Here is a 24951-nt window from a genome sequence, read left to right on the forward strand (position 1 = left end):
GTCTGCATAGACACAGTACTGAGGTTCCTCAAAAAACTAAAAATAGGGCTACCGTATGATCCAGCCAACCCACCCCTGGGCATATATCCAGACAAAACTACCGTATGATCCAGCCAACCCACTCCTGGGCATATACCCAGACAAAACTAAAATTCAGAAAGAGACATGCAGCCCTCTGTTCACAGCAGCACTATCCACAATAGTCAAGACACGGAAACAACCTAAATCTCCATCAACAGAGGAATGGATAGAGATGTGGTACATATATACAAGGGAATATTACTCGGCTATGAAAAAGAATGAAATACTACCATTTGCAGCAACATAGGGACCTAGAGATTATCATACTCAGTGAAGCCAGAAAGAAAAAGACAAATACCACATGATATCACTTATATGTGGAGTCTAAAGTACAACCAAATGAACTTGCTTATAAACAGAAATGGACTCAGACACAGAGAACAGACTTGTGGTCGCCAAGACGGAGAAGGGGCTGGGGAGGGATGGTTTGGAAAGTTGGGATTAGCAGACACAAACGCCTAGTCTTTGAGGTAGAGCTAATCCTCATTACTCATGAATTCGGCATTCACAAACATGCCTACTTGTTAAAATATGCTTGTAACTCCAACATCAATACTTGTGGCACTTTTCCCGTCATTCACAGACATATGCAGAGTAACACGAGCACTAACTTGTCACCCAACGTACACACTCCCAGCTGAAGCTGGACAGGCAATATGCCTTCTTGTTTCAAGTGTCATACCACATAAAGGGTCTTTTTTATGGTCCACTTAGTGCCACATTTTCCACATTTTTGTGCTTTTGTTGGTGGTTCTGCTATTTAAAATAGGCCCAAAGTACAGGGTTGAAGTGTGACCTACTGCTCCTAAACCAAAGAAGGCTGTGATGCGCCTTCCAGAAAATTCATGTGTGTTCCGTGAGCTTCATCCAGGATGGCTCACAGCGGGGGCTGGCCATGCTTTAAATGTTAATGAGTCAGCAATATACGTTCAATACGGTGTCTTTCAACAGAAGCATGAAACAAGCTTATGTGTTGATCAGCTGGCAAAAATGCAGCAGAGGCTCATGGGAACAGAATCCTGCATTCCTTTAGAAGCCATGGTTCTGTGTCCACTCATTTAGTGTCAGAGACTTTAGAACCTAGTTACCATGGATAACAAGAATCAGCTGTAGAGTCTGCTTTCTACTGACAGTCAGATCCGGTGTTATCCACACCTCAGATATTATACAGACTCACACCAGAAGTTTCCAGTCCATCGCCAACTCTACACCATCCATCAGGCACTGATTCGAGCCAGGCACAGTATTGGCAAAAGAAGGACCAAGAGCAGAATGGAGACAAGCAAACATGGTATTCCAATAATCATACTGCTCAAAGGAGGACAGGGGAAAATGCACGCTTTACCCTAAAAACATATTCTGTTCCTCTCTGCTCCTCCCAACTTTCAGAATGATAAGCAGCTTTGGTAGTAATCTCCAAAATCCCTATATTCAGAAAATGTTTCCAAAATTGAATTACAAATTAATTAATCAAATTGAAAGCTGCCTTCAGTCTGGTATTCTTGATAATTTGTCAAATTTTCTTTCCTCTCATCTCAAAGCCACTGTTTTCAGTTCTAGCAATAGAAATTAGGTGAGAATGTGGATAGAATTATCTCCACAAAGCTTTAGTGTGCTTTGTCCTGGAAAATAGAGATCCTCTTGGAATTTACTGCCAAAAACGCAGTCAAATGTAACACAGCAACCACGCCATGATGGTATTAATTATTACCAAATTGCCAGGGCCCTAAAGAAATGGTGCCCAAATCCTGAGGAGGTTTGCAGTTTCATTGCTAAAATTGTTATGCAAAAGTTATTTTATGCCAAGCTAAATATAGTTTATGATTTGTTTTCTCCTCATATATAGGGTTGTTCTTTAAGACATTCTCTTTATTTAGAAAAATATCAATGTGATCCAAATTACATCATCCTACATGTGCAGTTTTCTGTATGTGTATGTGTGTATATATATATAAAACAATTTAAAATAAAAGCTAAGTATATATCCCCAGGTTACATTAAGATAAGTCAATTTTTCAGTTATGAATTGATTATAATTAATTTGCTAAAATAAAAGCTTTTCAGTCTAAATAAATAACTGGGCTTTCTATGTTATAATACATTAATGTGAATTTTAAAAAATAACAGACAACAAAAGTCAAGTTGTAAGTTTCATTAGTATTAACTCAGTTGAAATTTATAGACAAGATCTTAAAATAAACAACAGAAGTTATTTGAAACTCAAGTACATAATATCTCAAAATTAAAATCTAATCATTATTACCTGAAAGTAACCTTAGATATTACAGGGCAGAAAACTAAAATACTAAAAATAAAAGCAAGATCAAACTAAAAATTCATAAATAATCCCTTTTATAAGAAAGGAAATCAACTGGAAAAATGAATAGCCTTATATTAAATAGATCATAAAGAGAATCATCTCCTACTAACTGAAAATGTCAAAACTGACCATGTTTAGGGAAATAGTTATCAACTTAGTTTTTAAATAGCTGCACAACTAATTTTTAAAATACAACTCTGGCTAAACCAACATCTTGTAAGTCACTTAAACTCTCAGTTTGGGCTAGCCCCAGGAGGCAGCATGCTGCGGGTAGGAATTCAGGCAGCAGCCCACCTTTGTATCTGCTGGAACCCAAGAAAATCTCAAGTCTTAGTTGTGGGTTACTGCGAATGACTTTCAAACACAAATGTCCAGCAGCACCTCTGATCTATGGGGTGAGCTACCGACCAAGCTTCAGGTGGCTCCCAGCAGCACACAAGTCAGACACAGACGGCTTTGAACAGGTTTTGAAACAGAACTGACACTGAACTAGAATGCCCAGAGGGCTACTTAGAACACACTCTCTGAACCCAGCGAGGTCAATGACAGTGAAAACAAATACAGCTGGACCTTGAACAACCTGGGGTGAGGGACACTGACCCCCACTCCTGCAATTGGTCAGCTCTCAGTATCTGCAACTCCACATCCACAGATTCAATCAACCACAGTTCACATAGTACTGCAATACATATTTATTGAAAAATATATGTAAGCGGACCTGTGCCATTCAAACCTGTGTTGTTCAAGGGTCATCGGTGCTCGACATTCTCCATAAGATTTAAACAAGATGCAATCTCATGACACAACACTCAAGATGTCCAGGATATAAACCTAAACTACTCAGCATACAAAGAACCAGGAAAATCGCAACTTGTGTGAGGATACGCCATGCAAACACTAATCAAAAGAAAGCTGGAGTCACTGTATCAGTATGAAACAACGCAAACTTTAGAGCAAAGAAGATTGTAAGGGATAATGAGGAACATTAACTAATGATAAAAGTGTTAATTTGCCGAGAAGACGTACCAACCATAAACATGCGTGCACCTAACCGAGCTTCAGAATACCTGAATCAAAGACGGGCAGAGCTGGGGGCTTCCCTGGCGGCTCAGTGGTCAAGAATCCGCCTACCAGTGCAGGAGATTCGAGTTCGACCCCTGAGCCAGGAAGATCCCACATGCCTTAGAGCAACCAAGCCCATGTGCCACAACTATTGAGCCTGTGCACCGCAACTATTGTGTCACAACTACTGAACTCAGTGCCCTTGGGCCTGTGCTCCGCAACAGAAGGAGCCACTGCAGTAAGAAGCCTGCGCCCCGCACTGAAGAGTAGCCCCCGCTCGCTGCAGCTAGAGAGAAGCCCGTGCAGCAGCAAAGAGCCGGTACAGCCAAAAATAAATAAATTTTTTGAAAAAATGACAGAACTGAAAGAGACAAAATTACAGCTACAGACTTCAACACTTCTTTCAGTAACTGATAAAAGCAGCAGACAGAAGGCAGAGAGAATAGAGAGGATGGAAGGCCATCAACTGCCTGGATCAAACTGACATTTATCATACATTCCTCACGACCATGGCAGCTTTATACTCTCTTCTCAATTACCCACAGAATACGCGAGAAACAAATCAACAAACCTAAAAGAACTGAAATTGTACAATCTATGTTCTTTGATCATAATGGAATTCAACTATAAAGCAAAACAAACAAATCTTCAAACACGTGGATAGTAAATACCGAACTTCTAAATAATCAGTGGATAGAAGGGAAGGTCTAAAAGGAAATAAAAGAATATTTTATTACACTGAAAGAAAAAATTTTAAAAAACATACCCAAATTTGTGGAATCCAGCTAAAGTAAGGCTCAGAAGGGAACTTAAGAGATTAAAATTTTTTATTAGAAAAGTTACAAATGGACAATCTTTTATACCTTAAAAAATTAGGAAAAGGTCAAAACAAACTTACAGTGAGAAACCCTAATTATAAGTTTAACTGAAGTCCCAGAAAGAGAAGAAAAAGAGAATGGGCAAAAACACAATGAAAGAGATCCTGGCTGGGAATTTAAGAAGTAACAACAAACTTCAGTTCACAAATTCAAACAGCCCAAGCAGAATAAATGCAAAGAAGGATATCTGGTTATATCAGAGCAAAACTGTAGAAAATGAAAGACAAAGAAAAATCTTAAAAATAGCCATAGAAAAAGGAAAGACTACTGCGGTTCCCTGGTGGCTCAGTGGTAAAGAATCCACCTGCCAATGCAAGAAACACCAGAGAAGCAGGTTCGATCCCTGGGTTGGGAAGATCCCCTGGAGAAGGAAATGGCAACCCACTCCAGTATTCTTACCTGGAAAATTCCATGGACACAGGAGCCTGGCAGGCTACAACCCATGGGGTTGCAAAGAGTCAGACATGACTGAGTGACTAACACATTTCACTTTCTAGAATTCTCTACCCAGTAAAAACAGCTTTCAAGAAGCAAGATGAAATGTCCATCAACAGATGAATGGACAAAGATGTGATCTATATATAATATGTGAGGGTATGTGATCACATACACACATATACACACATACACAATGGAATATTACTCAACCATAAAAAAGAACGAAATCATGTCATTTGAAACATGGATGAACCTAGAGATTATCATATTAAGTGAAGTAAGTCAGGCAGAGAAAGACAGATATTATATATCACTTATATGTGGAATCTAAAACAAATGAACTTATTTACAAAACAGAAAAACTCATAAACATAGGATACAAATTAATGGTTACCAAAGGGAAAAAGGGAGAGGGAGGGACTAAATTAGGAGTATGGATTAATAGATACACATCTAATAAGGATTTACTGTATAGCCCATGAAACCCAAAACTAACACAATACTATAAATCAAGCATAGTTTAATTTAAAAGTTTAAAAATAAAAATTTTTATTTTAAAAATGTTTTAAAAGATGAAATAAAGATCTCTTTAGAACAAAACCTGAATTAGCTACCAGTGAAATTTTCATTGTCACCATCAAAAAATGCTTTTATTTAAAACATTCATGAAATAAAAGACAAATGTTCTCAACAGTGAATTTTATAATTATACAATAAATTTACTACAGTTGTTGTTTAGTCAGTCGCTCAGTCCTGTCCAACTCTTTGTGACCCCATGGACTGTAGCCCACCAGGCTCCTCTGTCCATGGAATTCTCCAGGCAAGAATACTGGAGTGGGTTGCCATTCCATTCTCCAGGGAATCTTTCCGACCCAGGGATTGAACCCAAATCTCCTGCACTGCAGGCAGATTCTTTACCATCTGAGCCACCAGGGAAGCAAAATACAGCATCTTCATTTATATAATTAAAAGCTATACAGCCAATATCATTCTTGCTACTTTATTGGTTTCTCCATTTATGAATTAAATAAATCTTTGACACATGCTGACTCTAAATTAACGGTTTGAAATGGGCTATGTTTAGAATGGGTAACCAATAAAATCCTAGTGTATAGCACAGAGAACTCTGTTCAACGTTCTGCGACAGCCTGGATGGGGTGGGGGAGTTTGGGGGAGAATGGATACGTGCATATGCATGATTGAGCCCCTTTGCTGTCCACCGGAAACTATCAGAACATGGTTAGTAAGCTATTCTCCGATATAAAAGTTTACATAAATAAACTGACAGTGAGGAAATGCTCCGCCAGGCCCTGTGCCACTGGAGAAACAGATGATTGAGTCTCTGCCTCTTTAGCAGCAAAGACAAGGAAATGAAGAACACGTGTGAGGCTCTGAAGACACTGCTGCAGGAAGAAGAGAAGGGGACTGGCCTCTGTCTAGCAGGACGGGGCTGGAGTGGGTGACTCTACAGAGAAGGAACACACATGAAGGCATCATGCATTCAGGGAAAGCTGTGCTCCTGTGGGATGCCTGGTTCAGGAGCAAGAGAAAAAGGCTACAGCCAGACTGGAAGAGGTCTTATCTGCAAGGCTCAGGAATTTGGACTTTACCCCGACCCCGGGCAACCAGGAGCCAGATGACTTTGTTAAGAAGCTAGGAATTCTGTCCCTGGAGGAGAAAATGAGAAGGAATGGGGAGAGGCTGGAGGCAAGAAGACTGACGTTATTTGGAGGCTGTTTCAAAAATCAAAGGAAGTCTTCTCCTTTCTCCTCCTCCGGTGGCAGCTAGCACAGTGCCTTAGGTGTGGCAAGAGAAGATACTGTTGAACTAAACTGACTCCACGGGAAAAAGACCTAAACTTCTTACCAAGTGCCTTCTTGCTTTCCAAGGCAATTTCTTTCTCAAGATAGGGGAAGAGAAAAAAAAAAAAGCCACACCATGTATACTCTGATAAGACCACCAATTTCTTTCACACCATTCTATAATATACAGCTAAGACCTTGAAGAACCCTGGTTCTGCAAACTTTGTCTCTCCTTGTCTTTATCACAATTTCACTGATCTCAAAACATTGGTGGGGGACTTCCCTGGTGGTCCAGTGGTAAGGAATCCACCTGCCAATATAAGGGACACAGGTTCAACTCCTAGTCTGGGACAATCCCACGTTGCCATGGGGCACCTTAGCCCGTGTGCCATAACTACTGAAGCCCATGTGTCCTAAAGCCTGGGCTCCACAAGAGAGGCCACTGCAATGAGAAGCCAGCACACACAACCTTAGAATACTCCCCCCCCCACCACAACTAGAGAAAGGCCACTCACAGCGAAGACCCAGCACAGTCAACAATAAACAAACAATAAATATACATATTGTTTTACAATGCTAAGTGAAAACCTAAAAAAATGGGAAGAGCAAAAAGCCTGCAAAGCAAATACTCTGACCAAAGGATGCCACATCTATAGTTTTAATAATGAAACCAAGGAAAGAGTTTAATACAAAGATAATGCCAGTTCAGTGTTTCTTCAAAAAACTTAGTTTTAGACTTGCACTGTTACCCACCAAGACACAAATCTCCTATGCACAGTCAAAATAACTGAGGCCTGTTTCAGAGTTGAATGCAATCTACTATCGATTGCATTCCTATTAAAATTCCAGCTGTTTTTTAAAAATAAATTGACAGGCTGACCCTAAAATTCCTATGGGAATTCACTGGACTCAGAAGCCAAAGCAACCCTGAACAAAGCTGGAGACTCACACCCGTATCAAAACTTATGACTAAGCTCTACAAATAACAACTGCGGAGGGGGTGTGGAAAGAAGGGAGCCCTCCTACACTGCTGGTGGGAATGTGAATTGGTGCAGCCACTATGGAAAACAGTCTGGAGGCTCCTCAAAAAGCCGAAAAGAGAACTGCCATATGATCCAGTAATCCCACTCCTGGACATATATCCGGACAAAACTATAATTCGAACGCACATGCCCCCCTGCGTTCACAGCAGCACTATTTCCAAGAGCCAAGACACTGGAAACAGCCTAAATTCCCATCAACAGATGAGTGGATACAGAAGATATAGTGTGTGTATATATATATAAATGGAATCCTACTCAGTATAAAAAAGAATGAAATAATGCCATCTGCAGCAACATGGATGGCCCTAGAGATTACCATACTAGGCGAAATAACTTAGCAAGAGAAAGACAAATACCATATGATATTACTTATATGTGGAATCTAAAATATGACACAAATTAACATATCTATGAAACCGAAACAGACTCACAGATAGAGAGAACAGATTTGTGGTTGCCAAGGGGGAGTGGGGGAGGGATGGATTGAGAGTCTGGGATTAGGAGATGAAAACTGTTATATACAGAATGGATAAACAACAAGGTCCTACTGTGTAGCACAGGGAACTATACAAATTCAAATTTGTATTCAAATCCTGTAACAAACCACAAAATGTGAAAAAGAAATATATACATATATATATCTGAGTCACTATGCTGTACAGCAGAAATTAACACAACATTGTAAATCAACTAAACTTTAATAAACACAAATTTTAAAAATCTTATGACTAAGCTATGGTTATCAGAATGGCGTGGTACTGGCATAAGGTAGACATAAATATAGATCAATGGACTAGAATTGGGAGTCCACATATAAACCCATACATTTACATCAGTTGATTTTGGACAAGTGCTAACATAATTCAATGGGGAGACAACAGTTTTTTCAACAAATAGTGCTGGAATACCTGATTATCCACATGCAAAAGAATGAGGCTAGAGCCTTACCTCATACCGTACACAAAAATGAACTCAAAAGGGATCATGGACCTAAATGCAAGAGTTCAGTTATAAAACTTTTCAGAAGAAACTATAGTAGTGAATCTTTGTGACCTGAGGTTTTGGCAGAGCTTACCGTGAACTTCCAGATGTTCAAGCTGGTTTTAGAAAAGGCAGAGGAACCAGAGATCAAATTGCCAACATCCGCTGGATCATAGAAAAAGCAAGAGAGTTCCAGAAAAACATCTATTTCTGCTTTATTGACTACGCCAAAGCCTTTGACTGACTGTGTGGATCACAATAAACTGTGGAAAATTCTGAAAGAGATGGGCATACCAGACCACCTGACCTGCCTCTTGAGAAACCTGTATGCAGGTCAGGAAGCAACAGTTAGAACTGGACATGGAACAACAGACTGGTTCCAAATAGGAAAAGGAGTCCGTCAAGGCTGTATATTGTCACCCTACTTATTTGACTTATATGCAGAGTACATCATGAGAAACGCTGGGCTGGAGGAAGCACAAGCTGGAATCAAGATTGCTGGGAGAAATATCAATAATCTCAGATATGCAGATGACACCACCCTTACGGCAGAAAGTGAAGAAGAACTAAAGAGCCTCTTGATGAAAGTGAAAGAGGAGAGTGAAAAAGTTGGCTAAAAGCTCAACATTCAGAAAACTAAGATCATGGCATCTGGTCCCATCACTTCATGGCAAATAGATGGGGAAACAGTGGAAACAGTGGCTGACTTTATTTTTCTGGGCTCCAAAATCACTGCTGATGGTGACTGCAGCCATGAAATTAAAAGACGCTTACTCCTTGGGAGGAAAGTTATGACCAACCTAGACAGCATATTAAAAAGCAGAGACATTACTTTGTCAACAAAGGTCCGTCTAGTCAAGGCTATGGTTTTTCCAGTGGTCATGTATGGATGTGAGAGCTGGACTATGAAGAAAGCTGAGCACCAAAGAATTGATGCTCTTGAACTGTGGTGCTGGAGAAGACTCTCGAGAGTTCCTTGGACTGCAAGGAGATCCAACCAGTCCATCCTAAAGAAGATCAGTCCTGGGTGTTCATTGGAAGGACTGATGTGGAAGCTGCAACTCCAAAACTTTGGTCACCTGATGAGCAGAGCAGACTCATTGGAAAAGATCCTGATGCTGGCAAAGATTGAGGGCAGGAGGAGAAGGGGATGACAGAGGATGAGATGGTTAGATGGCATCACCGACTCAACGGACATGGGTTTGGGTGGACTCCAGGAGTTGGTGATGGACAGGAAGGCCTGGTGTGCTGTGGCTCATGGGGTCACAAAGAGTTGGACACAACTGAGCGACTGAACTGAACTGCACCTAGATATGACACCAAAAGTAGAAGTGATAAAAGATATATAAATTGTACTTGATCAAAATTAAAAACTGTAAGTAAAAAGACAGTCCACAGAATATTTCAAAATTATATGAAAATACACAAGGAGACCTGTATGCAGAATATATAAAGAACTCTTACAAATGAACAATAAAGAAAGTGAAAGTGAAGTCACTCAGTCGTGTCTGACTCTTTGCAACCCCATGGACTGTAGCCCACCAGGCTCCTCTGTCCATAGGATTTTCCAGGCAAGAATACTAGAGTGGGTTGCCATTTCCTTCTCCAGGAGATCTTCCCGACCCAGGGATTGAACCCGGTCTCCCTCATTGTAGGCAGACGCTTTACCATCTGAGCCACCAGGGAACAATAAGAAGACAAACAATTAAAAAATGGGCAAAGGATATGAAGAGACATTTCTCAAAAGAAAATATACAAGTGGGCACTAAGTACAGGAAAAGATGCTTATCAGAGAAATGCAAATCAAAACCACAGTTAGATACTAACTCATACTCATTAGGATAGGTAAAATAAATATGACGTTAACAAGTTCTGGTGAGAATGTGGAGAAATTGGAATCCTTAAACATGACTGGTGGGATTGTAAAATGATTTGGTCACTTTGGAAAACAGTTTGGCAGGTCATCAAAATGTTGAACACAGAACTGCATATGACCCAGCAATTCCACATGTAAGGTGTGTACCCAAGAGAATGGAAAATGTATGTCTACATAAAAACTTGTGCATAAATTTTCATTAGCAGCATATTTATAATAGCCCCAAAGCAAAAACAATGCAAACAATGAATGAATAAAATATGGCATATCCATACAATGGAATATTTTTCTATTATTCAGCAAAAAAAGGAATGGACTGCAGATACAAACAACATGAATGAACCCTGAAAACATTATGCTAAATCAAAGAAAAGATGACATGTTGTATGATTCCCTTGATATGAAATGTCCAGAATAGACAAATCCATCAGTTCAGTCGCTCAGTTGTGTCCGACTCTTTGCGACCCCATGGACTGCAGCACGCCAGGCTTCCCTGTCCATCACCAACTCCCAGAGCTTGCTCAAACTCATGTCCATCAAGTCAGTGATGCCAAACCAATCCATAGAGACAGAAAATAGTAGATTTCAAGAAATGAGGGGAGGGGATATAGGGATTTACTGCTACTGGGTACAGAGTTTCTTTTTAGAGAGATGGAAATGTTCTAAAATAAGACAGTGGTAGGGACTTCCCTGGTGATCCAAGGGCAAAGACTCCTCACTCCCCATGCAGGGGGCCCAAGTGTGATCCCTGATCAGGGAACTAGATCTCACATGCCACATCTAAGACCCAGCACAGCCAAATAAATAGGTAAATAAATAAAGATGTGGTGATGGTTGTATATAACACCATGAAACACCAGAGGCCACTGAACTGTATGCTTTTTATTTCTGGACTTTAAGTCCATAAAGGTGGACTTTATGTTATTGAATCATATCTCAATAAAGCTGTTTTATATATATATGATTGCTTATGAACTAAACTAGCACCAGTGTTGATGGGTTATTTTCTTTTCTATAAACAATCAGTTTAAGATTTATTCGGAAAACACCGAACCAAAAAAAATCATCACAAAGGTGAGGTAAACAGCTTAAAGATATGACTCTGAAAGATTTTTACCCTTAAATAATGCCAAAATGTTATATGCTTTCTAAATATGTAGGATAAGATCTACTTATAAACTGTCAAGTTAATCTCTTCAGTTAAATGAACGAACAGTCCCTGTTTTTACAAAGTCCAGAGCTATTCAGGCATGTGGGCTAAATAACAACAAAGCGGGGGAAAGTACACGGGAAAGACATGGGCTATAACAAGCTAATCGGTTTGGACAGAACGGGAAGTCCAGGCGTTTATTTCCTGTGAGCAGAAGGTTTGAAGCAAATTATGCTCAAAACTCAGAGTCTCTGCCTGTTATTTTAAACAACTGGCCCAGGATCATTATTAAAACTGAGGCTTACAAATATCACACATTCACTTGAATACACTGAGGTTAGCAACAGGCCAGACAGCAGGAAATCTATGAATTTAGACCTGGAAAGATGTGGCACTTTAGTTAAAACAAAAAAAGGAAGAGAGCAACCAGAGCCTCAATTATAAAAAGCAAATTGCAAGTTCTGAGCCCAACTGTCTATAGAAATATAGATCCTGTCTTCCCAGGTGATGTGTATAAAGAAGCACATTTACTTGAATAAATTCTATATCTTTGTTGGAACAACAATCATTAACTCATAGCCATCGTTTAGAAGTTAATACTAGAAACATTCTATCAAAGATCAAACTGAGGCTGAAACAGAGATTAGAGAAGGGAGATTTCCTGACATAGGATGGAGAAGAGGATGTGGGATGCTTCACATTGTGAAGCAACAAGAATTTTCAGAGTTAGCTAGAGAGAGAAGATAATCCCCATCAAATTTTAAACCCAAATCCAAGAAACAATGGCCAGAGATAAACCTGGTAGGAAAAAGAACTCTTTACTTAGTAAAGTGATTTAGAGACTTTTTAAAAAAATAATTGGGGCTTCCCTGGTGGCTCAGATGGTAAAGAATCCACCTGGGTTCAATCCCTGGGTTAGGAAGATCCCCTGGAGGAGGGCATGGCAACCCATTCCAGTATTCATGCCTGGAGAATCCCATGGACAGAGGAGCCCGGCAGGTTACAGTCAACGGGGTTGCAAACAGTCAGACACACACACAAATAATGAGAGGAGAGGCAACCAATGTTTAATCTCAATCAATTTTTCAACTGTCTATTTCCATTTTAGAATTCAATCTTCTGCAAAGTTACCAGTGAATTTGATTCTTGTTTGGGAGCAATGCTATTGCTATGTCCTAAAGAAATCTGGGGTCTGAGCTGGGGGATATGGATAAGAATGTCCCATCAACGTAACATGCAATTTCTACTTAATTTAAAAACTAAGATACTATGTTCCTGGCTCATGTTTGGACTGGAAATTAGACATACAAATAAACACACTACAGGAGACATGGACAATTAAATTTCAAACTGAAACACAGCACATATGTGTGATCTGTTGTATGATGTGCAATCGATTTCTGTAAATAGGGGTAGCAATTTCACTTTTGAAGATTCAGAGATTTTAATCTCACACTGAAGGGGAAAAAATAACATATACAAAAATACAGAATAATTTAGTTTTTATTTTGCATTTCCATATCTAGTCAAACTCAAAGACTTTTAATATGATACTCAGTTCAGTCGCTCAGTCGTGTCCAACTCTTTGCGACCCCATGAATCGCAGCACATCAGGCCCCCCTGTCCATCACCAACTCCCGGAGTCCACCCAAACCCATGTCCATCGAGTCGGTGATGCCATCCAACCATCTCATCCTCTGTCGTCCCCTTCTCCTCCTACCCTCAATCTTTCCCAGCATCGGGGTCTTTTCCAATGAGTCTGCTCTTCGCATGAGGCGGCCAAAGTATTGGAGTTTCAGCTTCAACATCAGTCCTTTCAATGAACACCCAGGACTATCTCCTTTAGGATGGACTGGTTGGATCTCCTTGCAGTCCAAGGGACTCTTAAAGAGTCTTCTCCAACACCACAGTTCAAAAGCATCAATTCTGCAGCGCTCAGCTTTCTTTATAGTCCAGCTCTCACATCCATACATGACCACTGGAAAAACCATAGCCTTGACTAGACGGACCTTTGTTGACAAAGTAATGTCTCTGCTTTTTAATATGCTGTCTAGGTTGGTCATAACTTTCCTTCAAAGGAGTAAATGTCTTTTAATTTCATGGCTGCAGTCACCATCAGCAGTGATTTTGGAGCCCAGAAAAATAAAGTCAGCCACTGTTTCCACTGTTTCCCCATCTATTTGCCATGAAGTGATGGGACCAGATGCCATGATCTTAGTTTTCTGAATGTTGAGCTTTTAGCCAACTTTTTCACTCTCCTCTTTCACTTTCATCAAGAGGCTCTTAGTTCTTCTTCACTTTCTGCCGTAAGGGTGGTGTCATCTGCATATCTGAGATTATTGATATTTCTCCCAGCAATCTTGATTCCAGCTTGTGCTTCCTCCAGCCCAGCGTTTCTCATGATGTACTCTGCATATAAGTCAAATAAGTAGGGTGACAATATACAGCCTTGACGGACTCCTTTTCCTATTTGGAACCAGTCTGTTGTTCCATGTCCAGTTCTAACTGTTGCTTCCTGACCTGCATACAGGTTTCTCAAGAGGCAGGTCAGGTGGTCTGGTATGCCCATCTCTTTTAGAATTTTCCACAGTTTATTGTGATCCACACAGTCAAAGGCTTTGGCGTAGTCAATAAAGCAGAAATAGATGTTTTTCTGGAACTCTCTTGCTTTTTCTATGATCCAGCGGATGTTGGCAATTTGATCTCTGGTTCCTCGGCCTTTTCTAAAACCAGCTTGAACATCTGGAAGCTCATGGTTCATGTATTGCTGAAGCCTGGCTTGGAGAAATTTAAGCATTACTTTACTAGCGTGTGAGATGAGTGCAATTGTGCGGTAGTTTGAGCATTCTTTGGCATTGCCTTTCTTTGGGATTGGAATGAAAACTGACCTTTTCCAGTCCCGTGGCCACTGCTGAGTTTTCCAAATTTGCTGGCATATTGAGTGCAGCACTTTCACAGCATCATCTTTCAGCATTTGAAATAGCTCAACTGGAATTCCATCACCTCCACTAGCTTTGTTCGTAGTGATGCTTCCTAAGGCCCACTTGACTTCATTTTCCAGGATGTCTGGCTCTAGGTGAGTGATCACACCATCGTGATTATCTGGGTTGTGAAGATCTTTTTTGTACAGTTCTTCTGTGTATTCTTGCTACCTCTTCTTAATATCTTCTGCTTCTGTTAGGTCCCTACCATTTCTGTCCTTTATTGAGCCCATCTTTGCATGAAATGTTCCCTTGGTATCTCTAATTTTCTTGAAGAGATCTCTAGTCTTTCCCATTCTATTGTTTTCCTCTATTTCTTTGCGTTGATCGCTGAGGAAGGCTCTCTTATCTCTCCTTGCTATTCTTTGGAACTCTGCATTCAAATGGGTATATCTTTCCTTTTCCCTTTTGCTTTTCACTTCCCTTCTTTTCACAACTATTTGTAAGGCCTCCTCAGACAGCCATTTTGTTTTTTTGCATTTCTTTTCCTTGGGGATGGTCTTGATTCCTGTCTCCTGTACAATGTCATGAATCTCCATCCATAGTTCATCAGTCAGATCTAGTCCCTTAAATCTATTTCTCACTTCCACTGTATAGTCATAAGGGACTTGATTTAGGTCATACCTGAATGGTCTAGTGGTTTTCTCCACTTTCTTCAATTTCAGTCTGAATTTGGCAATAAGGAGTTCATGATCTGAGCCACAGTCAGCTCCCAGTCTTGTTTTTGCTGACAGTATATCATAATATGATATTATGGGGGGGGTTAAGTAAAATATATTACGATGTGCATTTGAAAAATTTTAATAAGACATCATAAGTTGCTTTTTACAGGCACAAACTAGGGTTCTCATTTTTTTAATCCCATTTAAATCTACATTCTTTTTAGAGTGATGAAAATGTTCTAAAATAAGATCCTGGTGACGGCTGTACAATTTTTATTTGCACAAAATTTAGGCGAAATAAGATCTTCTATAAACAGTAAGTTGAAATTTTTATATCTAACTCTAAAATCTCACTAATGTTTTAATGGATTCATCTCAGCATTTTTCAGTTCTTTGTATATATTAGTACCATCCTATACATCTGTCTCTGAAGAGTTTTGAAAGAGAAATTATCTACTCTATAGTCATGTCAATATTACAGTAAGGCATGCTATATGACGGGGATGGCGTTACATTCCTGGATTCACTGGTTAAAGAAAACTACAACTCGAGACTTAAAGGTTGCCAGAAATGTAGTAATGAAGCAGGGACTACACCCTGGTCTTAGGAGCAGACGTGATACTTGTAAATAAAAGCGGGTGGAGGACAATCATGCTGTCTTCAAACAGAATCTACATAAACCTGAAAAGTTCTTACATCGTAGCTACACTGTTCTGCAAAAGAAAGTAGACACTGAGAAATATATTTGTTGTATTATCTGGAGTAACCAAAGGAACCAAAAATAGCAACTCCAGGGAGTGGAGAAGGGAAGGCAGAGATATTGTCAGTTTTTCAGCCTAACCTCTCCTGTGCTCTTTCTCTAATTTATTTATTACCATAGGCAGAGTGTTAAATTTTTTAAATAGAAATTTTAACTGAGAATAAAATAAAATGAAGTTGCTAGATCTCCTTCCATATAGATGTTTCTAATTTGAAAAGCAAATTAGAATCGTTAGTATGATCCCATGACAATGGAATATGATGAGGATAAAACGATAGCAATAAATGTGGATACAGACCTAGAATGAAATCTGCAGGCTCCTGTTCCTAACTCTGGAATCAACAGCCTTCTTATCAGTTAATAGCAGGGGAAGGTGGGGAGGGGTATAGAATAGGCAGACAGCAATTTGTCCGGCACAATACAGTAAATCAACGATATTTCAAATAAATAAGAGAAAGAGTGGACCACTCTTCCAACAGTTGCATGGCCAACTCCCTTTATGGCCTAATGTAGAGAGACACAAATATTGTTGATTCTGGGTCAGCTGACTCAGAAGAGGTAAACCCTGAATGTGAGGTTGTTTTAGGGATTCTTTCATCTACTTTACTTATACTTTTTAATTGTAACTCAGAAGAATACTACATGATTTAAAAAATATATATATACTTAAACAAGTCTCTCCTCCAACAGTATAAATAAATAGTATAAATAATTCGCAACATTTTCTTTTTAGTACTGCATATAATGACCTCTCACAATCAATGTGCTTTGATATTTGAGTTGAAACTTGCTGAAAAGGATGAGGAAATAGGAGATGTTTTTAATTTTCTAACAACCATGAACATACCACCCAGCACTATATATATATATATATATGTATGTATGTATATGTATATATATATGCCTTTGTGCATATACCCATGGGCCCCTTCCACTTCCTGTGAAACAGAATATCAACTTTCATTCCAACAAATTTTTGGAAAGTAATAAAAAACATGGGGAAGAATATTTAAAACTAATCTCATTTTTGCCAATTCAATGTTTGCTATTCCAAGTACCAAAATAAATGCATGGCCTTCAAGTTAAGGTATGACAAAGCAGAAATCTGATATGGATATAAGGTCTATTACTCATTTGAATCCATGACTCAAAGTATTTTAAATATACATATGGAAACCAGAGTCTTTTCATAACCAGACTACAAACGAGAAACTCGTGCCGAGACATGACAAACATAAATCTTAAAAAGCTTCACAGATTTAAATCTTCCATTTAAAACACAAGCTGTGTTATCAGTGCTTTGATATAATCCTGAAAATGCAGCAACACTGAGTTTAAAATCCCAGTAACATTTTCTGGTTGTGATGATGGTAATCACTTGTTTCATTAATGGTAAACACATACTGTATGACACATACGAGTTCAAGAAGGGAATTCATATATTGATGGAGATAACTCTAGAGATTTCTTGTTACATACTTAACATATTTGCAGTGGATATCTCTGGACATGTAACTGGAAGAAAAATCTTCTAAAACTTTACATTTTTACAGTAACCTCAGAACCAGTTTGGTCACTACAGAAGTAACATATGCTCATCCAGAAGTCAGAGTAAGTAATAAAATCACCCATAACCTCACCACCTGGCCATAACCCTGTGACTGCTTTCAATCAGAGTGTGTCTTTGTCAGAGAATGCGATAAAGTGGCCAAGTGCCTGGTTCTGAACTCCCAGGTTTGAATCCTGCCTCTTCCCTTTATTAGCCCTGTGACCTTGAGCAAACTTAGCAACTCTATGTCTGTGTGTCAAATAGGAATAATAATAGCAGCTACTTCACCGAATTTTTAAATGTAATTATCCTACCCATAGAGTTTTGCTACCTGCCATTTTCACCTAATAGAACAGTTTCCACGCCATTCTTCCATGAAATGTTTAAGGGCCGCAGTGCATCCCAATTACATGGCTGTTCTAGAATGTATTCTGACCCTCATCGCCAGGCATGGAAACTGTCTCCAACTTTTTGCTATCATAACGGGGCATGAGGAGACGTCAGGGTTGGAAGGATGATGTCCTAAATCACAGTGACACTGACCATGGCTACGCCGACCAGGCTATTTGCCTGTGAAATGGTCGTCATCTTCCTGGAAGCCCAGGCCACTCAGTTCCTGCCTTCCCTCATGTTAGGTGCCAGCCTTCCAGCCGTTCTAGGAGTTCTCAGCAGCCTTTGCATAAATTATCTGATGCTCAAATTAGCCCAAGTCAGTTTCTGTTACTTGTAACCAAAACACTCTACAGATACACACGATGTCATTCTCTTATAATTCCACTGCACACACACAAATGACAAGCTACACAACCAACTGACCTTCATAAAATCAGCTCCGTACCAGGAAGCAGTCAGTAGCTAGACAACTGCAGTGCAAAGGACTCAGGTTCTCAAGGCAGACATTTTTTTCTTCCAATGAATAAAAACTCCAAAGGAGTCTTCATGCACTTACAGGCCAAGGATGTTACAATTTCACTAATGCAAAATTATACAGACGGTATCATCTACAGAAAGGCTAATCTAATCTCTCAGAGGAAAAAAGTCAAACTGCACGTTATACCCAAATACTAATCACTACTACTAATAACACTTACTACAATTACAGTTGCTGATACTATATACCATTCTACTAAAAGGCCAGGCACCGTCATAAATGACTTACATGTGTGTGAGTCACTCAGTAGTGTCCGACTCTTTGCGACCCCATGAACTGTAGCCCGCCAGGCTCCTCTGTCCATGGAATTTTCCAGGCAAGGATACTGGAATGGGTTGCCATTTCCTTTTCCAAAAATTTGCAATAAACTTGTAAGTACCTACTATTATCCCTATGTCATATGTGAGGAAACTGAGGCCTCAGAGAGACTGAGTAACTTGCTGAAGGTCACACAGCAATTCAGGATCCAGGTCCAGGCAACCCAGCTTCAAAATCCTGTGTCCTTAACCACCCTATATACTGCGTCTTGATTTTTGTCTTATAATGACAGACATTTGAGTTCTGCTCAAAACATAACACTGTCGGTGCCTAAAGGGCAGGACAGTACCGACCACACGCACGGACTCTGACAAAGACCCCATTCTGTTGCAGCTTCTCCCCCTAAGACTATGACCCCCGCACACAGAACAGCTCATCATACCCCTTCCCCCAACAAATACCAAGTGCTGTTTCACTTCTAAGCCTTCACTCAAGTTATTTCCATTATTTAATTTTTTTGTTAGGTGACTTTATTGTTTTGGCCGCAGCACATGGGGTCTCAGTTCCCCGACCAGGGATCAAACTCGTGACCCTTGCACTGGAAGCTTGAAGTCTCACCCACTGGGCCACCAGGGAAGACCCAATTTCCATTATTTTAAATGCCCTTCCAAACCCTTACCCTTCTTCCTGTTTCCATCCAATAACACAACACCAAGTTCAAATGCCACATCCTCCACAAACCTTCCCCAAGCCCATCCAGATGGAATGAGTTTGCTGGTCCTTGTGATTCTGTTTACCTCCAGTGGAGTGTATACTACAATCTGCCAATTTTTCTACTCTCCCCAAGTAAGAGTCTAGAAAGCAGGGACTATATCTGATCAATTCCCTCCTCTTATTTGGTATCCTTCACTGCATAGAAAAAAGTCATTGCAAGAAGTAGTTGCTTGATTAATAACCATTGAGGTTAAGGAAATAAATCCAGGCTGTAAAGACTTCTCCATCAAGATGGATTATCAAAGGAAGCAACTGGAAAATATCAAAGATTTAGAAAACCTTAGGCTATCATTAAACTACTCTAAGCCCCAGTAAATCTAAGTCTAAAAACCTATCATTAAGAGACACTATCATTTGTGAAATTTTAACATTTATCTCAAAAGAGCCTTTTATGGTCTGAATGTGCACCCTGGGGGAAATGAAGGAGGAAATTTTGGGGAAAACTATTTCAAATATTTGGTAAATATTGGGAACACAAGGTCACATGAACCACAAGGGAAAAGCCTAAACTCTGGCTGCTGCTAGAGCCAACCCTAGAGGGTCATAACCACAGGCGAGTCAGGCTGGGGGCCAGCCCCCCTCCAGGAGTCCACTGCCTTCTGAGAGCTCTTCTTCCTCCAGGTGGTTTTCCTCCAGTGATTTATGGACTCAATCAAAGCTAAGAAGCTGTCTGCATTTTTCCAAGTTACCTGCTCATCACTGCAGAGAAGATAAAATATTATTGCCTTTGCATTTTGCTCAGATCAGATATGTAATTATGGAGAATGGGAGGGCGAAACCCAAATGGAGTTATGGTTATTTAACCAGGTGGAAACACGACACTTAGATTCTGTGATCCGTTTACAGTAAAGGTGCGACCCTGGGCCACCAACAGGAACAAGATCAAACAAAAAAGACTCACTGCCCCCTCCACCTGCAGATCTAACAGTGGGCTCTCCTGCCTCGAGCCTGTGCTCTGCACCAAGGGAAGCCACGGCGTGAGAAGCCCCGCAACTAGAGAGCAGCCTCTGCTCTCAGAACCGACGGAAAGCAACCAAGAGCCGGCGCAACCAAAACCAATACATGAGCTCTAAGAAAGAAAGAGCTCCCCCACCCTCACTGGGGAACCCGTTAAATCTCTTGCCATGAGGAGCCCTTGGTGGGAGCATCTCAAAGCATGCACTCCTTCCTACACACTATAAAGCCTCACTTAAAAATGTATGGAACCTCAGGACTTCCCTGGTGGTTGAAGGCTAGGACTCCGCGCTCCCAGTGCAGGGGGCCTGGGTTCGATCCCCGGTGAGGAAGCTGGAGTCCACAGGCCTCCACTAAGAGTCCGCACGCCGCATGAAAGATCCTGTCTCTTACAACGCAACTACGACCCAGCACAGCCAAACAAATAAATAAAAATAAATATTTTTTAAAAGGATATGAAACCTGTATTGTGATCTTTCTGATTGTGTTTGCTTGCTTTCCCTTGGTCCAGACTCATAAGGAGCTCTTGGAAATCCCTGGAACTGAACACAACAACAGGAAAACAACTATTCTCAGACACAGAGAGGTGGGTAACCGCCCCCCCATCAGTCCCCGGTGGAAATGATCTTTGTGTTCTGGTTGCAGGACTGCCCTGTGCCAAGCAGCAGACAGTTACAGCAAGGAAGCAGTGTTAAATGGTCCCAGCCTCCCCTAAGCCCATTCCTAAGTGGCTCCAAATGGCCTTAGAGAAAAGGGTATCCTCAATGGAATCTCACTTCTCTTGACGGTTAGTAACAGTACCAGGGGAGAGGGACATCCTATTGTTCATCTCAACAGCAAACTCATCTGCATTTATCCACATGTGACCCAGAAAACAGATGACAAATATCCCAACCCTGTGAAAAGGAGCAAAAGTGAGGTTGCTAATCTTATTTGCCTATATGAGAACACTTTTCAAAGTTATTTTTCTTGGGGAGGATAAATTAGGAGTTTGGGATTAACATATACACACTACTATACGTAAAATAGTAAATAACAAGAAAACAAAGACCTACTGAATAGCACAGGGAACTTTATTATATCCTGTAATAACCTATAATGGAAAGGAATCTGAAAAAGAGGGTGTGTGTGTGTGTGTGTGTGTGTGTATGTGAATGGGGCTTCCCTGATGGCTCAGCGAGTCAAGAACCCACCTGCCAATGCAGGAGACACAGGAGACGCAGGTTCCATCTCTGGTCCGGGAAGATCCCCTGGAGAAGGAAATGGCAACCCACTGCACTATTCTTGCCTGGAGAATTCCATGGACAGAGGAGCCTGGAGGGCTGCAGTCTCTGGGGTCGCAAAGACTTGGACACGACTGAGTGACTAAGCACATATGTGAATGAATCCCTTTGCTGCACACTAGAAACTAAAACACTGTAAATTATAATAACTATGCTTCAATTTTTTAAAAGAAGTCATTCCTCTCTCTAAAAAAATCATTGAGACCAGACAACTCCAAACTCACTGCAAAGTTTGAGAGGAAGCCTGGAAAGCGAGCGAAAGGCACCAGCAGAGGAGACCTCGCTGGGCCGTAGGGACCCGCACCCCGCTCACAGCCCAAACATGCACCCCGCTCACAGCCCAGACAACAGCAGGACCCGCACCCCGCTCACAGCCCAGACAACAGCGGGACCCGCACCCCGCTCACAGCCCAGACAACAGCGGGACCCGCACCCCGCTCATATCCCAAACAACAGCGGGACCCGCACCCCGCTCATATCCCAAACAACAGCGGCCACTGCTGCCGCGCAGCGAACTCACAACCGGCCCATATCAGGCATCCCGTTACTCCCCTGCACTGAAGACGCTCAATTTTTAAAAGATTAATAGGATTTTTTATCTTGAAAAGAATCACTCCCTTAATAAAGAACAGCACTGAAGACACGGGAAATCGCGTTGGAGACGCGCGTGTATTTGGATGTGCAGATGTGTCCTGTGCTCAGTCGTGTCCGACTCTTTGCAGCCCCACAGACTGCAGCCTGCCAGGCCCCTCTGTCCATGGGATTCTCCAGGCAAGAACACTAGAGTGGGTTGCCATGCCCTCCTCCAGGGAGTCTTCCCAACCCAGGGATCGAAGCCAGGTCTCCCACATTCCAGGCAGATTCTTTACCATCTGAGCCACCAGGGAAGCTCAAGAATACTGGAGTGGGCAGCCTATCCCTTCTCCAGGGGATCTTTCTGACCCAGGAATCGAACCAGGGTCTCCTGCATTGCAGGTGGATTCTTGACCTCTTGCCAAATCACGTATGTTGAAGACCTTGTACATGTTATGTCTATGGATCTACACACATCTTCAGTCTCGGGCCTTAGGTTAACCCCGACCCCAGACTTTAGCCCCTCTCAATGCGAACGTTCTTCACATGGTGACCCATGACACAGCTGGACATCTGAGCAGCTAAGTTTCAGAATTTCTAAAGATAGAACAATACCAGAGAAACTGGCTTGAACAATAGTCAGTTAAGTTTTATATCAAGTGACCAAATCAACCAAATGAGAGATCTTTTTAGAAAAAAGAAAAGGCCCTCTTATTAACTCTGCCAGGACAATAGGGTTAAACAAAAGGTTCAACAGAACTGTTCAGGCAAAAACTGAGAGCATGGTTACTCTAGAATATTCCCACCAGATAAAACTTGTTCCCAGTTCTAAGGCATTATTTATACTGTTCTACAGGTGCCGAAACACTGGGTAGGTCACCTTCTCTTAGGCATGCTGCAGCCATACCTTGTTTTACTGTGCTTTGCTTTATGGAACTTCAGATTCTGCAGGTTTTTACAAATTGAAGGTTTACGGCAACCCTGTGTCAAGCAAGTCTATAGGCACCATTTGTCCAACAGCCTTTGCACACTTTGTGTATCTGTACATTTTGGTAATTCTCACAATATTTCAGACTTTTTCATTATTATTACATATGTTATGGTGATCTGTAATCAGTGATCTTTGATGTTACTATGATTCACTGAAGACTCAGATGCTGGTTAACATTTTTTAGCAATCAAGTCGGACATGACTTACTGACTAAACATCAACAAACACGTGACATTATTCAGACAGAATGCTACGGCAGAGCATAAACGTCATTTTCACATCCACTGGGAAACCAGAGAGTCCACGTGACTCACTTTATTCAATATTCACTTTAATGCAGTGATCTAGAACCAAACCCACAATGTCTCTGAAGTATACCTGTATTTGATAATGGCAGAATAATAGGAACTGGGTGGGCGGGAAGGAAGGTAAAATATGGCTGAGACTTGAAATGCATTGCTTGTCCAGTAAACTAATGCAGGAACTGAGAGCGTCTTGCTCATCCCTGATTTTAAAAAAGACACAGTAACAGTAGATGCACAGCACTTTCCAGAGTCATTTTTTCCACTGCCACAAAAGACACAACTGCAAGCCTAACATAATATTCACACCTTGAATCACAGGAGAAGGTTGGTAAGAACCATGCATAGGATTCAGAATCACAAGATTAACAAATTTGCACTGTGAATTGTAATTTATAAGAGATTGATCTCTCCTGATTTGATATTAAGAAACTGACTGAATTTTAAGACGTTGGAAATAAGATGTTTCGAGAATATGATGATTTCTTACGTGCCATTGTTTACCCATCTTCTATCCTCTCTAAGCTCACTCTGGGAGGCTGAGGCTGCAGCTCTGCAATCTACATTTCCAGGACCCAGTGCTGGCTCGCTCCCTGTTCATTTCTGCCAAAGGGAAATCCTAGAGAGAGGCTAAAAGAGGAGAGTAAGAACAAAGGGCTTCTTCCTTGTTTTTCTATTTCTGTCAATATCACTCCAAGAGCAACTGCATCTCCAGTTGTTGAGATATGCACCATGACACATACTCAAGCATATCAGGGGCAGAGTCATGGGCAAAACCCTAAGACTAGAGACACCTGCATGTCCATCAAAGAAGTCCAACTGATTTAACACAAACAAGGCAGCGGAGGAAAAGACTAACCCAAAAAGTATGTAAGACATACAGATAACAAGTATCAAAATGGTAGAAAGCTTTATCAGCAAGTACACAAATGTAAAAGTGTTTAACTCTCCAATTAAAAGCCAAAGATGGACAGAGTGGACACCAAAACACAATCCAACTATATGTTGTCCACAAAAGACTTTTTTTTCTGGCCATGTCACGTGACTTGTGGGATTTAGTTCCCCGACCCTAGATTGAACCCGGGCCATGGCAGTGAAAGCACTGAGTTCTAACCACTGAACTGCCAGGGAATTCCCACAAAAGAGACTCATACACAAATAAGTGGCAAGTGAAAGAACAGAAAAAGGTAATCCATGCTAACAGTAACCAAAGACAGTTGGAGTATCAACTATGTCAATATCAGACAATACAGACTTTAAGACAAAAAGTTGTTAGACTGGACAAAGAGAAACCTTATATGG

General features: G+C 40.8%; 1 protein-coding gene and 2 long non-coding RNA genes across 9 annotated transcripts in view; 2 read left to right on the forward strand and 1 right to left on the reverse strand.

Moving 5' to 3' along the window:
- The window catches only part of SMURF1 (SMAD specific E3 ubiquitin protein ligase 1), a 94360-nt gene that overhangs the window by 43696 nt on the left and 25713 nt on the right, over positions 1-24951 (reverse strand). For 2 of the 7 annotated variants that reach the window (XM_081555727.1, XM_081555726.1), the window contains exon 1: positions 3469-4034. The exons of 4 other annotated variants lie outside the window; for them this stretch is intronic. In XM_081555727.1, the coding sequence (XP_081411853.1) occupies positions 3469-3580 (112 nt within the window). In that variant the 5' untranslated portion in view covers positions 3581-4034. Of the gene's footprint in view, positions 1-3427; positions 4035-24951 lie in introns of those variants that run through there. One more of the 7 variants, XM_081555730.1, reaches the window with a different exon arrangement.
- Positions 1191-20954, forward strand: LOC145531911 (uncharacterized). The gene is made up of 4 exons (XR_014072849.1): positions 1191-1372; positions 15499-15590; positions 17588-17645; positions 19297-20954. It is a non-coding gene; the product is annotated as an uncharacterized LOC145531911 (long non-coding RNA).
- LOC145531913 (uncharacterized) lies at positions 20998-24648 on the forward strand. The gene is made up of 2 exons (XR_014072851.1): positions 20998-21086; positions 24175-24648. It is a non-coding gene; the product is annotated as an uncharacterized LOC145531913 (long non-coding RNA).

This window comes from Giraffa tippelskirchi, chromosome 13 (assembly GCF_054371585.1).
Source record: "Giraffa tippelskirchi isolate mGirTip1 chromosome 13, T2T-mGirTip1v1.2.pri, whole genome shotgun sequence".
NCBI classification, from domain to species: domain Eukaryota; kingdom Metazoa; phylum Chordata; class Mammalia; order Artiodactyla; family Giraffidae; genus Giraffa; species Giraffa tippelskirchi.